The sequence below is a fragment of the Delphinapterus leucas genome, chromosome 1 (assembly GCF_059928025.1).
Source record: "Delphinapterus leucas isolate spDelLeu-1000000601 "Yukka" chromosome 1, BTC_Dleu_Yukka2, whole genome shotgun sequence".
Classification (NCBI taxonomy): Eukaryota; Metazoa; Chordata; class Mammalia; order Artiodactyla; family Monodontidae; genus Delphinapterus; species Delphinapterus leucas.
Window position 1 is genome coordinate 145,080,933 of NC_143129.1, and position 15,574 is coordinate 145,096,506.

Consider the following 15,574-nt stretch of genomic DNA (forward strand, 5'->3'; position numbering starts at 1 on the left):
CAGTGGTGGCCGTGCTCTTGGGGTCCTCGTGCGGCTGCTGACCCCAGCCTCCACTCTGGGTGTGGTGCAGGGCGCCAAGCCAGGACTTGGGACCAGTGAGCCTGGGGCTTGGCTTTCCCGTCTGTGCGCGGGGCTGGGGCAGACTCAGGGAGCAGCACTGGGGGGGACTCTGGTTAGGTCTTGGACGCCGCCTGTACTTTCATTTGCCATGTTTCCTCCCTTTGTTTTGAAAACCGTCGCCTGCTGATTCTGCGTCTCTGTCTCCATGGGACCTCTTGAGTAAAACATGATCTGAGTGCCTCCTGCGGGGTGTCCTGGCGGCCCGTCCCGGGAAACCAGATTCACAAGCGCACAGACCTCTCGCCCTCGCCACCTGCCCAGCACTGTCCTGGCTCCTTGGCGAGGCACGGGGAGGAGGGGAGGTCAGCTGGGGCCTTTGCTCAGCCGGAAATCAATGAGTCTTTCGCTGATCCTTGCACATAATGTTCCCCGGTGGCTTTGAGGATTCCTGAGGCTATGCCGAGGTGACTCCAAGGGAGACACGTCGTATACTGTTGCTCCTCTCACTGGCAACTTCCCCACCATCCCAGGAAGATGGGCCACCACCACTTGTCAGACCTACCTTACCTGGTGCCCACGGAGGGCCGTGATTGCTGTGGGCTCATCTCCCGGAGGCCGGCAGCCCCCTGACTGTGAGCTCTCAGGGCTGTGCTGCAACCTGGCCATAGCTCCACGGTTGGATGTGGCCCAGCTCAGCCCCCTGTAGCCTTGAGTTGGTAACTTTAGCTCTGTCTCCAGCCTCTACTGCGCACGTACACACGTAAAGATGCCTCTTCCCCAGAGGGGACAGATAGAAGCAGGATAGGAAGGCAACTGTCCGAGTCACTGACAAGTTCGTTCCCATGGATCGAAATGCAGAAATAACTTTTTCTGAGATGAGCTGCATGTCAGCAGCTCCTTGGCCCCGCCAGGTGGTCAGCCTCCTGCCACAGGGAGGCTATGGGTGGAGGCACATCGTGTTGACAGATTTGGGATGTCAGTGGCACACGGGCACACCTTGGCCCTCTCCCCAGAATGGGCTTATGGCATTTCCTGTCAGCATTCGTGTCCAAGGAGCAAATTGGATTGTCTGTTGCATGCCTGTTGCCATGTGTATAATTAATGTAATTTTATATTCACTCAGTTACAGTAACACGCCCAACGGGCGGATTGCACAGGTCACCAGTAATGCGGGTCATCGTTTCCTGCTGCCAGTTGATGAAACCCACCCCTGCATTCTTGCCAGACCACTGGCCAGTATCCCCAGGAGTCGGGGGCTGGGGGGAACAGGGATGTGTGGAGCGTTTTGTTTCTTAGCAACCTAAAACTTCAAGTCCCCTTTCCCCAAAGGCCTTCTGACTAAAGGCAGATTTGGCCTTGATGGTAATGACGGGGTGTTCAGCTGTTCCCAGAGCACTCTCACAGCTTTTCTGCAAGGAGAGTGTCACCTGGATTCTTCGCTCCTTACAGAGGAGCAGCCCCATGCCTGGGGCTGTCAGGCAGGACTCCAGCCCCAGTGCCATGGGCTCTAACAGCCGAGTTCTCCCCACTGGCCCACCTCTGCACCCAGAAAACCTGGGACTCAGTCTCATCTCTGTTTCTCTTGAGAGTCCATGATGTCCAGGCAGGTTGAAGGCAGCTTTGGGGAGTATGGGATGGCATTTGGCGAAGGAGCCATGAGTTTTGGAAATACTAAACTTAGCATATAGCTTTTATTACCTTTCTCCTTAAACAAAAAAAAAAAACAGATTTTCTTTTTTATTTGGTTTTTAATTTTATGGCACTGTCCTCCCTCACTCCCAAGAGTCTTTAGCTCAGAGGACCAGCGTGGTCATTCCTGTTGTTACTAACGTTTCCTCCTGGTTCCTTTTTGGAACCCAAAAGTGTTAGATGTGCCCACCCAGGGGCTGGCTGACTGTGGCTGAGGGGTCCGCCTGCTGGCCACGCCTCACTGCTCTGCTCAGGCCCTGCCCTGGACGTCCACGTGGGGACTGTGTCACTGCCCTGGAGGAGCCCACGTGACATCCACAAATAAGGCAGGATGTCCAAAGAGGATGCACCACGTTTGGAGTGCACCTGGCTGGGTAGAATAGGCCAGGCTTCGCAAAGGAGAATGTGTGGGCCTTCAACAGGCTGAGGAGGGCGATCCCACAAAGTCTAGCTCTCGCTTTCCCTGTAAATGGGCTGTGAGTGGCTCTGGAGCATCAGGCGTGGGGACTGTGGAAGCTTGGGGACCTTTGCGTAGCACCGTCAGCTGTACCACCTCCCTGCAATACCTGTAGAATATCCCATTTTCCTTATGAGGAAACCATACTCACAGCATGTCCTGGAGGAGCTGGGATGGATGCCAGGAAGCTTTCCCCATTGTGCACAAGCATGTCTCTCAAGGATAGCTTCGGAGGGGGGAGTGCATAGGTGGGTCCTGCAGACGGTTCTGAGGTGCTTTTCTGCAGAGACCTTGGATCTGTTGTACTCTGCTCCCCACCACATCGATGATGGCAAAGGCACTTCCACTCAACTGTCAGCATCTAGGGTTTTAGTGGAATGGTCCATAGCAGAGCCTCCCCGGGCCCTGCCTAAATGGCTCTCGGAGGCTGCCACCGAGTGCCGAAGTGGCAGGAAAAAGAATAAGGAAGTGCGGGAGTTAACGTATTTCCGTAACGTCTGAGGGGAATGGCAAGTCCATTAACAGGGTCTGGGGCAGAGCGAGGCCCAGACAGGAAGTGGGCAAGTCACCTTCCTTTTCCCAGATTCAGTGGCAGGGATTTCCCGAGTTGGGGTGTCCCCTCGGCACAGGTCTCCTTGCCGTCACCCCGTGGAGGCAGGACTGTACGATGGAAAGAGTTCTGACCCGCCAGGGGCCCCCAGTTCTCATCCCAGCTCCTTGTTGGCCTCCGTTCTGTGGCCTCCCTGAGCTTTGGTTTACCTGTCGCCTTCTCTTGGAACCCATGGCAGTTTAAACCAACACTCCAGCCTGTTTGTCACTGTGTCCTCATCCTTCTCCCCAGCTAGCCTGGGAGCTTTCAGGGCCAAGACGAGTCCAATGCACTTATGTGACCCTCCCTCACCCCAGCATGGGCTGGCCAGACACATGGAAGGTCAGCACCCAGGATATGTATGTGGGTGAGTGGCTGGATGCACCCACAGGTCCTTCAGCCTCTAGGAGCACTGCTCACAGGCTTGTAGAATGGTGGACCAGCTAGGCGGCCCAGGACTCTAGAATCAGCCTGGACCCACCACTTAATAGCTTTGTAATCCAGGTCAAGTGGCTTCGCCTTGCTGAGCCTCAGTTCTGTGGCTATATAAAATGGAGCAATTAAGAGCGCTTCCAGTGAGGAGTTGAGATGACATGAGCTGATGCAAGTGAAGGCCATCTGTACCGTGTGGCAGGTGTGGCTTCGTTATTATTACTGTAATCGTTCCCATTTCACTGATGAGAGAAGCGCAGTCAGTGGCAGAGTCAGGATTTGAACCCAGTTCTTTCCAAACCCTGTTTCTTTGTCTGCATGGATGGGGACGTGATACCATGAAGAGAGCGAGCCCTGGGCCGGAGTTAGGTGATGTGGCTCAGCTGCCAGCTTCATCTGTGTGGCCTTGGACAAATCATACCCCTGTCCTGCGCCTCTCTTCTTCCCCATGAACGAAGAGCATTGGAAGCAGTGATGATCTTTCAGGGCTGCCAACAAACAGGTGACTGCTGGGCAGGTATGGTTCTCCCCAAGCTTCTGGTGGGACCCGCAGCCTGGTCCAGCCCTATATTCTGTTCACCTCAGATGTCTGCCCGTATCCATGTCTCTGGCACGTCAGGAGGGTTGATTGGGCAGCACCTAGGATGAAAAGCCTCCAAGGTCTGTGAGGGAGATGGTCTAAATGGAGCTGGATGCAGAGGGTCATCCTGGCCAAGCAGGCTTCCAGATGCACCTATTTTGGGTTCTTCTAAAGCTTTCAGCAAGTAGAAGCCAGGAAGGCCCCACTGGCAGTGTGAGGGCGGGTGGGAGGGGGGAGAGTTGTCCTGTGTGAGAACACTCGGTATTACCAGCTTTAAGACTCCCGCCCTCTCTCACCTTCCACCTCCGTCCTCTCCACCTGCCTGCCAGATCTGTGCAGCATCTGGGGAAGAGAAAAGCCAACATCCCAACAAAGGTCAGAATCTTAAAACAAGTTCTTTTTTTTTTTGTCTGCCTCCTACATAGCCTTTTGCTCGAGTGGGTAACAAGTTGAAAAGACTTAAGGTCTGTTTTCTCTAAACCTACCTGTCAGTCTCTTGTTGAGAATGCAGACTAGAAAGAGAAGAACACGTTTTTGTGGTTTAATAAAGCACAGGGCAGCAGATGCCATACCTCCTCATGGAGATGGGCAACACGTCTGTCATCATCTTTACACGAGCAAACATTTTCCCACTGTGGAGCCCCGTTCTCAGCTCCTGAGAACAAGCCAAGTGTGCAGGGCCCTCCCTGCGCTGTTGCATCCAGTCTCAGGGACAGAACCCGGACACAGATACAGTGACGGAGAGCTGTCAGGCTGAGTGGAGGTAGCAGAGATACAGAGGATGGAGATTTGGGAGGATGTGGGTGACCCATTGGCAAAGGTGGGCGCCTGGCTCCACGGAATAAAAGCTTTCTGGCTGTGACGTTCCCAGTAGTGCTGGGGGCCGTGCTGGGAGGTACATAAGCAGAGCCTGGGCACCCTGACTGGGCCTGGGAGAGGAGCTTCATGCCCTGGGGAGGTGAACACTGAGCTGTATCTTCGCCTGTGTCCAGACTGTGGTGGGCTTTTCTCTCTGGGTGACCGGCTGGCCTGGGCTAGGGTTCCCGTGTCCTCGGCACTCCAAACCCCAGCTCCAAGTCAGAGGAGAGACTTCAGAACCACTGCCCCCTCTCAGGGCTTACCAGCCTGCTCCCCACAGCTCCCCCCAGGACAGAGAAGTTGCTGGGCTAGGGCCTCTAGCCTTAGCTAGAGGAGTAGCAGTAAGGGACCAGCCACACTCCCTTACTGATACTCCTCGTCATTTGTCCTGAAGCAGCGGCAGGGAGGCCAAGTTGTTCCCTGCCCACTCATTAGGGCCCAGGCAGCAGGGTCCTGCAGAGAGCTTCTGGGGGAGGTGCAGAGGTGAAGCACACACGCCAGCACTGCCCTCTGGACCTCCGGGGGCCCAGGCAGCCGGAATGCAGGGCCAAGGGGCAGCTTGGAACGACAAGACTCGGGTTTGAGTGCTGGCCCTCAGCAAGGACTGCTTTGACCGAGGCCCCTGTCTGTGGCTGCCTGAGGGGCTTTACTTACTTTTTCTCTGATCACTCAGCGAGTCAGCTGCTCCTGGTCTCCACTGGCTGCCGGGTGCACAGGTGTGAGGGACCTGCCCGAGCCACACCGCTGGCCCTGAGGATCACGATGTTACCAGGGAGGGCGGCAAAGGATTGGGAGGGAGGAGGCACTCCTTCCTGCCAAGAACTGAGGACCCGACAGAAGGCCTTTGCCCCCTCTTGGAGACTGGACCTCACCCTTGAACCCTCCTCCTCCGTTCTCTTCATTTTCCTTTTTTTGGGGGTTGGCTTCAAATTATCTTATTTTGATTACATTGCACCCAAGTTTCACGGTACAAAAGACTTGCAGGTGCAAATATGTCCCGCCTTCATTAACTTCCCCTCCCTTTTTAATTTATGTGATTTCAATTTTCCTTCCCTGTACTGTTAATTAGGGGACCCTCTAATCAGTGCCATTATCACAGTGGTATTCATGTTTAGGAAAGCCGCTAAACAAATGCTTGCAAAATTGCTAAATGGCTAATTAATGTCTGTTAATTAAGAAAATTGCTCATGGTAACAAACCATGCCGTTGCTGGCAGCCGCTAGAAAGACACACACTTGTTGAAATTAGTAGCGTGGCAGGTAGGGGAACATCTGCTCCGCGGAGCTTTTGGGAAGTGAGCAGCCCCTCACTTGGCCGAGAAGCTCCAGGCCTGTCCTGGGCATGGCCCCCTCTCCTCTCTCTGCACACCTCTCTCTGTCTCCATGCCCGCCGGCCCGAGCCCACCCCTCCGCCCTCTCCCAGCTCTGGGCTTTGCTTCCTGAGCCAGCAGCAGGCTGCACAGCCTGGCTTCGAGGGAGGAGGCTGAGGAAGAAAACCCTGCCTGGGTCTCTCAAAGAGCCCTTCTCCCTCTCTTTCTTAATGAAACCACACTCATCCCCCACGCGTGTTTTGAATTTTTCTCAATTTCCAAGGGTAGCAGCACAGCCCCCAGTGCAAAGAGTGAATTAGGGTGTGCCCTCATCAGCAGGACCGGCCCCCCACGCCCAACGTCCCGAGTGGGCAGCAGGGCACTCCCCTGACTGGATTTTCATGCTTTTTGACTGTGACCCGCAGTAGAAAATACATTTGACACAGTGACCCAGTACACACACACACACACACACACACACACGTATATTTATAAACAGAGATTAATGAAAAGTATCTGCCTTAAAACACACAAGGCTGTCCAATATTTTCTATTCTTTTTTAAAAATTTATTTACTGATTTATTTTTGGCTGTGTTGGGTCTTCGTTGCTGCACACGGGCTTTGTCTAGTTGCGGCGAGCGGGGGCTACTCTTTGTTGCGGTGCGCGGGGTGCTTCTCGTTGCGGTGGCTTCTCTTGTTGCGGAGCACGGGCTCTAGGTGCGTGGGCTTCAGTAGTTGTGGCCGGCGGGCTCAGTAGTTGTGGCTCGCGGGCTCTAGAGCGCAGGCTCAGTAGTTGCAGCACACGGGCTTAGTTGCTCCGCGGCATGTGGGATCTTTGCGGACCAGGGCTCGAACCTGTGTCCCCTGCATTGGCAGGCGGATTCTTAACCACTGCGCCACCAGGGAAGCCCTCTATTCTGCTTTTTATCGTGTTCCGTGTTTTTAAAAGCAATGACTGCAACCCACTGAATTGATTTCACCATCCACTAATGAGCTGCAGCCCACGGTTTGACCAACTCCGTGGTTTAAGGGAATTCATCTGCTCATCTCTTCTGTGGGGAGTCGAGGCCAGCATAGCCCAGGGCTTCAGGGGTCAGCTTGGGATGGGGGTGGCTGGAATGGAGAGAGCCCCGTCCCACTGCTCCGGCACACACCCGCTCAGGTCTGGCTGCAGGGGTCAGGGTCAGCCTTGGACCCATTGGGCTTCTCCTCCTCTCTCTATCATCTACCGGTTATGTGGCCATGGCCAAATCTCCTCATCCCTTGAGACTCAGTTTCGTCATTGGTGGAAATAGGAATGCGAAACCCATGTCACGGGACCAATTGCAAGTGAAGGCGTGTTAATGAGTGCGCTGAGTGGGCGCCCGGTGACCGTCTCCTCCTCTTGTCCCCCATGTGTTCAGTCTCTGGCACCACCTCGCTCCTCCTGTCTGTTCCCATTCATCCATCAGGGCCCCTCCCCTCGGTAGACTGGTCACCCGGTCCTGGCCCACGACCCGTCTCCATCTCCCCAGCCCGGGAGCTCCCAGAGGGCAGGGCCTCCTGGTCCTTCCGCAGCCGCAGCCCCCCTCCCCGGAGGCGGCTCATGGGTGCCCTGCAGGGTGGGTCAGTTTCTGTGCGTCCCTGCGCTCCGCCCCCATCTCAATCAACGTATTTAACATGGCAAACTCCGCTGCAACGGCCCGCCCCCGTGTGCTTCCACAAAGGAGCTTGATTTTATTTGTCGTGCCTGTAAGTCCCCCGTGAATGTGTTTATCAGCTTCTCTCCCTCCTGCCCGCCGTTCACACCGTTGAGCCGGCGACCCAAGCAGCAGCTTGCACCTTCCCGCCAACCAGAGCCCTCCGCCTGCACGCCCGCCCGCCCTTCGTTTTGGTTTAATTTTTGTTCTTTTAAGCTTCTCCTGCGCTTCTCCATGTGCTGTGATCTATAACCTGCCTCTACTGTCTGGCCTCACAGGGTCCTCCGGGGTCACAGCCCTCGCCGCACGCACAGCCTCCACCTCACAATCCCAGCAGCATGATGGGACCCCACAGTCAGGTAAACGCACTGTGGCTCGCCCGCCCGCCGGGGGGCGCGGGGCACCAGGAGGACAGAGCCAGCAGAGGAAAAACAAAAATCAAAATGTGCTCTAGCCATTGCCTTTGAGGAGATTTGACCAAGGAGATTTCCCCCCCCCCCAAATATATCTTTTTTTCCTAAAGATAGTCTTCATTCCTTGGACATCACATCCTGCTTGGATATGAAACCAAAAGAAAAGGAAAACTATTTCTGTGACCTTGTCAGCGGCCTTTGCGTTTTTGTCTTTTCCTCTCACTTTTGGTTTGGTTTTTGAGTTTGGTTAACCATTGTTTGTAACCAAAGCTGCATCCTGGCCTTTTCTTTGTGCACTCTCGCTGCTGAGAAAGCTTTCTTGCCCATTCCCCCGCGCCCCACCCCCACCCCCCTCATTGAGTTAGGGCGCCCGCTGTACCCTCACTGTTTTCATTGTGTACCTCCTCCCCGGCGCTCCCCTTCCCCACCCCCTTTGTCGGTGTTGTGAGTGCGTGTGAGCGCGCGTCCAGCTTTGTCTGCACGCTTGAAAATTTTCTGTACAAGTCCCTTTCCGATTCTTTCACTTGCCCTTACCAAGAGCAGAGGTCTCCTCCTTTGCCCTGCATTGCTGTAACCGTTCCTCCGTGTCCTGTGCCGGGTCCCAGTTGCTGCCCCGGCAGGCATCCAGAGTAGATCTCCGCCAACAGGTGCAGGGTATATGCACCTATCACTCCCTCCACCCAAAGGAAGTTTTGCCCGGAGGGAAGAGGCCACCGGGAGGAAGAGAGTTTAAAAGATGACTAGTTGTAACAAAACTGGACTTTGTGGAGAGGAGCGCATTTCTGTCTGTCACCGCTGAGTGCAGGCTGTCATTGAACTAATGCCCTGTAATTGCAGCCTTTTATGTCACCGCGATACGCAGGCGGCCCCCGGCCTCCGATCAGAATGGGAAACCAGGTACTGTACCTTTTCATGTTCTCTCCCTTCACTCGGCCACCCGTGAACCCGGCTGGACTTGGACTCAGATCACAATCTGAGAGAAGGGCTGGGAGGTGGAGGGACAGTTTTAATGTGGGAGGCTTATAAACAGGTCCCCATGCAGCCCCTCTCAACATTTCACCTGCCTCTACCGGTGGGCTTTGGGCAGCCAGTTCTGGAGCAGCAGGCGGGGAATGCAGGGTTTCCACTATTCTAGAGAAGGTGGTAATGCCCCAGCCCCTCCCTTCCAGCCCCTTCTTGGAAAAGGGTCTTCCTTCTTAATGAAGTTAATTGACAACGTGCATTTTTTCCTGGAAGCTTTTGAGAATTGCCAAGGCTGGTAAATATAATCCTGCTATTAAGGGGAGAAATGGCCAGTAGGAATGCTTAGATCTGGAGCCTGGATGCAGCGAGGAGGACATTTGTAAGTTTTTAAAGCAATGTCTGCCTGCTTCCCAGACCCAACTCAGAATAAGAAAGGATTTGTTCATGTAATTAGAAAAGTGGTCTGCTTACGGGGAGGGGTTTTCAGCCTGGAGCTGTGGGCCTTATCCTGGCCCATTAGGGTTGGCAATTCGAGGTGGTCTGGAGAAATCGGTCCCCAGCTGCCCTACCTGATTCAGCCCATCCAGGGGCGGGAAGAGAGCTGCAGAGGTAAAGATGAATTATCTTCTTTTTAGGGTAGACAGACTTAAACTTTAAATAAAAAGTCAGGGAAATTTATTTCCATGCCCATACATCTTTGTATACATAATTCTTAGAGTGACCTTGCAGAAACCCTTCAGAAAGTCTGACCAGCAGTGCCAGTATATCCAGCCCTTGTTGCCTTTGGAGCTGGGAGTTAGGTCACCAGCTAGATTGGCATTACCTGAATGTGACCCCTTTCATTCTCAAGACTCTGCGAGAAAACTCCCGAGTGACACGATACAGGGACTTTGGAGAGATGCTCATAACCAGGAGACTCCAATTTTAAAGTTAAATAGCCTACCAGTTTCCACTAATTTTTTTTCTCCAAAAATCTTTTCTTTCCTGTTTTCTCTGACATAAAGGGGAAAAATTCGGACAATAATTAAGAGACCCAGCTTTTTGAGCAAAGAGGGACCCTAGGATATATCATAGATGAGGAAACAGAGGGTCAGGGTGGAGCAGTGACTTCCTTAAGCGTCTCAGTGAGCTGGGCTCATGTCAGTCTGCAGCTCCCGGCCCAGTGCTGTTTCCTCTCCACCTCGCCAGGTTCAGTTAGCTTTCATAGGTGTAAAAGTGCTGCCCCTTGCCTTTGATTTTAACAGGCCATCGAGTGGGCCTTCTCTGCCATCACATGCACGGACCCCAGCAGCAACTTTCCCTCCTGCCCACCCAGGGCTCTCCTTAGCCCAGACTGGCCTCTGCCCCAGGGACGGAACAGATGCTTCCTTATCATAATTGTGGCCCTTCCTCCAGCAATTAAGGGACACGAGAGGAGACGTTTGTTTCTATTTATCAATTAAGCATGAGCAAGCGCCCAAGAGGGCACATGGAGAGTAAATCCATCATCTGTACCTCGCATTACAAATCAGTCGGGCCAACCTCCCCACCACTCCCCCATTGGAAATCTATAGCGATTTCCAGCTTCCTGTGGACTCAAGACATTTCTTTCCTCCAAGGGGGGATGTGTCCCTGTCCCAGGAACTGCCCCTGGGCATCTCTTGGAGAGTGCCTCAGTTGGGGCTGCTGGTTCCACAGAAGCCTCTGTGCCACCCATTAGCTCAGCCTTCCCCAGGGCAGGAGGAGGAAGCAGAAGCAGCTCAGGCCCACGTGACCTCCTGGGTTACAGCAATGAGAAGGGCACTTAGGGAGACCGGGAGCTCAGGGTCGTTGACCTGGCCCTAAAGCCTTGCAAGGCCGTCCTCCATCTGCCTCCCTGGCTAGGGGTTTGGAGCCTTGTACAGAGAGCATTGTGGTGTTTCAACCCAGGGTAGATGGGTGGGCGGTGAGCAGTGGGGTTCAGCAGGGTTAAGGAGAGGAAGGCTAGTGTCTGGGGTTGTCAGGCAGCCCTGACATCACATCCCAGCGGAGCCCCTACCGCACCCAACCCATGGACTCAGGCACGCAGCTGAATGACCCAGCAGATTCTGGTGGGATTTGTCCGTTCACTGGGCAGACACTTCCTGCGCCTGCCCCATGGTGCTGTAAGCGAGGCGCTGGCCTAGTTCCAGGAGCCTGTGGGACAGCCCCAGAGCATCTCTCTCCCCAGCAGGCCCCAAGGGTGTGTGCACGGCTTGTGCTTGCAGTCCCGTATATGAGCCATTATTTTTCTCCTTTCTCACGCCTGAGGGCTTCAGCCCTTGCAGTGCGGCCCCTTTTACCTTGGTTGTTGCACTCCTTCCTTCCCTGGTAGAGGAGGCCCAGACTGCCTCATTTCAGGGTCACTCCAGTGAAGGAAGTGACTCCTGGGTCCCTTCTGGGCCTCCGGGAAGCCCTGCTCTGCTCCTGAGTTCTGACACACAGCAGGGTTAGGGGAACCCAAGGAAGAGCCTCCGGCCAGAACTGGTGGTCAACACTGGGCTACCTGGAGAGGAAGTGGTTGTCCAACCCCCTACGGCCGCTCCATCAGAGTTAGATGGGGGCTTACCAAGGCTCGGGGTGGGGGTCTCCCGGCACCTCAACATCCCAAGAGCCCCCAGACCAAACAGCCTCAGTGGCAGGTCTTCCTGTGTCCTCTCAGAGTCCTGAAACCAGGCTCGAGAAATATCCCAAACCCCCAAGTAGGCAGACACAAACCAGCCAGGTGATTGAGAGCTTGGGAACTCGGGGGAGGGAGCAGAGCTGGGAGAAAGCAGGAGGTCGGAACAGCTGAAACCCAGGGCCACAGAGAGAGACTCTCCGCAGCCCCAGGCAGATGGAAGCAGCAGGTGCCGGATGCCACTTCTCGAGCAGCAAGTACCCGCAGGCTTGCATGGCCCTCCCAGAAGCCTCCCCTCCCCAGACACACGCACACACCCCGTTCTGAAGCTAAACAGTGAGAAGCTGTCCCTTTGTTTCCCACCACCTCATTCCAGAACTGGTTTGGAGTTTCCTGTTGGGCCATCCGCTCCCCACTCGGCCATCATCCCCACAGCACAGTCAGGGCTGGGGGACCCGGGCAAAGCAGGGGGTGGGGGTGGAGGTCCCCGTCACAGGTGCCTAGCTTTCACAGAGGCTTTCCTCTCCAAGCCAAGGGCCCGTGCTTAGTCCTAAGGCGTGGGGTTCTAAAAGCGAAGTTCCCTTTCCCTCACCGTCCCCCAGCTCTGCTTTCCTCTTTTTTCATATTGCAGCTGAAATAACTTCAGTCTCAAATAAATCGCTTTGAAGGGGTTTTCGTAGCCGGTGTGCCAGGCGTTCACTCAGGAGACCGCTGGCCCCGTCCTCATCTTCTCTGTAGTAGTCACACCAGCACGCGCCACGGGCACCAGGCTTTGGGTGGCAGGTTGTCACTCAGCATCCTGCTCATCCTCTCCTAGAGGCCTCCTCCTCCACCCCTGGGGTCCAGAGTCCTGGGTGTTCTTCCTGGCTCTGCTGGCAGGTGACTGAGGGATGACTGGGGGCCCTCAGGCCTCTGGACCTCAGCTCCCTCATCTAAATCTCAAAAGCCACCTCCTCCCCTGCCCCCTTGAAGAAGGACCTCCCACGGTGGCAGGATTTTAGCTAGTGGGTCTCGCAGGTCCCCACAGTTGGGAGTTGGGGATAAAACGAGTTACATCTCCACCCTCCACGAGGCAAAGGAGAGACAGGGTTCGGCCTAGACTGCATCAGCTGGAGTTTGGGTGGTAAAAGGGAGGGAGGGAGCAGGGCTGCCTCTGAGGGGGGTGTGGCTGGTGGCCCGGCCAGAGTGTGCCTGGGCTCTGGCAGGTACACAGACCTGCCAAGACGGCAGCGCTGGGCCGTGGTTCCCCTCCCAAAGATGAAGCACCCGTGCTGACCCACCCATGCTGCAGTTTTCCATAACACCAGCTGGAGCTGACTGCTGCTGCCCGGGGACCCCCCAGCCGGCGGGCAGCAGGAGCGGTCTCGGGGAGGCCATGAGTGGCCCTAAATGGTCAGGTGGGGAGCCTGGGCAGGCAGGTGCATTCCCCTCTGTCCCCAGCTCCGGGGAGCAGCCACTCACCTCGGGTCTTACGTCTCTTTCAGCCTCCGGGAGGAGTTCCTGGGACACAGCCACTGCTGCCCAATTCCATGGATCCCACGCGACAACAAGGTAGACAAGGCAGGGTGGGCCACAGGTGGGGGGGCACCAGGAGGGGCTCCCCCCCACCACTGTCTGCCTCCACCTCCTGCCACTCACGGCTTACCCGCTCTGTCACGCAGGGCACCCCAACATGGGAGGATCAATGCAGAGAATGAACCCTCCCCGAGGCATGGGGCCTATGGGGCCCGGCCCACAGGTAACTGACCGCCTGTCTGTCCATCTCCCGGCCATCTGTGTGCACCTGCCTTCTCTCCTCTTTCCAAGTCTGTTAGTCTTTCCACGTCTCGCAGCTTGGAGGGGTGAGGGGAGAGGGTGTGACCAGGGCCCCAGCGGCCCGTTCTGCCCACAGCTGGGCAGCCCACCTGGCAGAGTTGAGGGGACCCCCAGCGAGCTGGGGAAGAGGAGCATTTGGGAGCTTTCCATGGGAGGGATTTGAGGAATTTGGAAGGCAGGGGTCTATGTCCGCGAGCAGCGGTGTGGGTCCCCAAAGCTTCCTCCCACCTTTGGGAGGTAGGGTGAGCCTGAGCTGGCTCAACGGTCACAGTTTGTTGGGACCCAAGGCAGGTTATTGCATTATTCTGCCTGCAGCTCACCAGTTGTCTGACTTTGGACGAATCACTTTCACCTCGGTGGCCCCAGCAGGCCTCAGCGTCCCCCCCAGTCCAGTGGGGGGGTGAATCTGTAGCCGTGGTTCTTGGTGGTACCACCCAGCTGCGAGGAGCCAGGCCGGCCAGGGCCCCGGTGCTCCCTTCCACTCAGAGCTTTTGCCATTTTCATATACCAAGCTCCTGCCTAAGCTTTCTTTTGCCCAGAGGGGCTCCACTGCCAAAAAGGACAGTTTAGAAACCTCTAGAGGAAATTATCTCAAGTGCCCTGCCCACCCCTTTATAGCAGCAACACAGTGGTCGCTCCTTGGGATGCAGCTCCATACCCACAGGTCCCGGGTCCCACAGCACCATCAGTCAGGGGTCTGGCAGGCCATCCCTGTTCCAGCACCTTCTCACAGTTGGCTCCCGCTCTTCTGAGTGTTTGAACGCGGCTCTGGGTCCTGCAGGCGCCGTGGCAGAGAGTTTGTGCTCTGCCCTCCTTGGGAATTCTCCGGTATCTGACTATCTAAAGCCAGAAGTCTGAGTAAGGAGAGGGGCATTTCACAGTGAGAGCAGGAGGATTTTGCTCTAGGGTGTTCCTTCCCTTCTTTTCTGCCCTGCCTGGAGGCCTGCTTGTCTCTCCCACTCCTGCTTGTCAGTGTTGGGATGCTCTGGGCCCCTGCACAGGTTTCCGGTTCCCTGGGCGTGAGGTCATGGCCCCACTCACGCACACATGCCTCCCTTTTGGAGGAAGAGGCGTCTGCCACACCCCACAGCCCTCCACTCTGTCTGGAATTGTATTTACAGCACACCCAGCTGCCGCGTTCTTCTCGGTGATGGCTGCAGCATCTGTGGCGTTGAAAGATTTTTAGGGAGGTCCTTGTCTTTCGTTGGCCCCTTAATCCTAAAAGGAAGCAAGCCCACACCAATCGCAGCTCCAGTTTTCTTTTCTTTCCTCAAATCCCCCAGAGCTTGTGTTTTCACCAGCTCCTTTTAAGCTCCCAGAGTGGCCCCTTCCTGCCAGGCGGCCGGCTTGAGCTGACCTCCGCAGGAACCCGTGGGAGGGGTGGCAGGGTCTGAAAGCCAAGTGTTCCCTCTCCTGAGTCAGAAACTCTCAGATTCCTCAGCCGCACACTAGAGATACTCTTGGTGTGGAAATCAGCAGTGGCCTTGGACTTCCAGGATGTCTGGGGGGTTGGGGGGGTGTCTAGGGGACACAAGAGGATGGAGTACTCCACCACCCACCCCTCTTGATTATTGGGAGACTGTGCATCTGTAAAATGGGCAGGAGACCAGTACTTCCTTGTATGGTTGCTGAAAGGAGGAGGCTCAAGTTCTTGGCGTGATGCTTGGCCCAGGGTAGCCTCTTAGGAAGCAGTTCGTGTTTTCCAACTTGAGGCCTTAAAAACCAGTGTTCAGGACTCGAGCTGCTTGGGTTTGGTGATTGCTTCGTGTTTTGTTTTGTTTTTTTCTGGCAAAGGCCATTAACAGCTTGTTAAGTCTGTAGTAATACTGAGGTTCCAGAAGCTGGGAATGGGTAATTATCAGACGGACCGAGGGCAGAGTGTCCCGAAGTCTAGGACTTCCTCCTGGCTTAGTGGGAGTTTCGTCGTGTCCATGTCCTTGAGCAGCAGTCTGGCACACTCTCATGGCACGTTTAAAGAGGGTGGCCCTGAAGGCTGAGGTCTTGCTGAAAAGGGCCCTCCTGGTCTCACCAAGCAGGGTACAGGGGTGGAGCTCTCGTAGGCTCGGAGGTTGGTGCCCAGAGGGGAGGGAGAGGCTAGCCCTGCGGTAAGGC

At 55.5% G+C, this 15,574-nt stretch overlaps 1 protein-coding gene across 20 annotated transcripts in view; it reads left to right on the forward strand.

The window, feature by feature from the left end:
* The window catches only part of SSBP3 (single stranded DNA binding protein 3), a 163,191-nt gene that overhangs the window by 128,107 nt on the left and 19,510 nt on the right, over positions 1-15,574 (forward strand). For 7 of the 20 annotated variants that reach the window (XM_089922253.1, XM_089922229.1, XM_089922239.1 and 4 more), the window contains 2 exons: positions 13,132-13,198; positions 13,309-13,385. The exons of 1 other annotated variant lie outside the window; for it this stretch is intronic. In XM_089922253.1, the coding sequence (XP_089778379.1) occupies positions 13,132-13,198; positions 13,309-13,385 (144 nt within the window). Of the gene's footprint in view, positions 1-7,932; positions 8,014-8,904; positions 8,965-13,131; positions 13,199-13,308; positions 13,386-15,574 lie in introns of all 20 variants that reach the window. 12 more of the 20 variants (XM_089922221.1, XM_089922183.1, XM_089922188.1 and 9 more) reach the window with 3 other exon arrangements.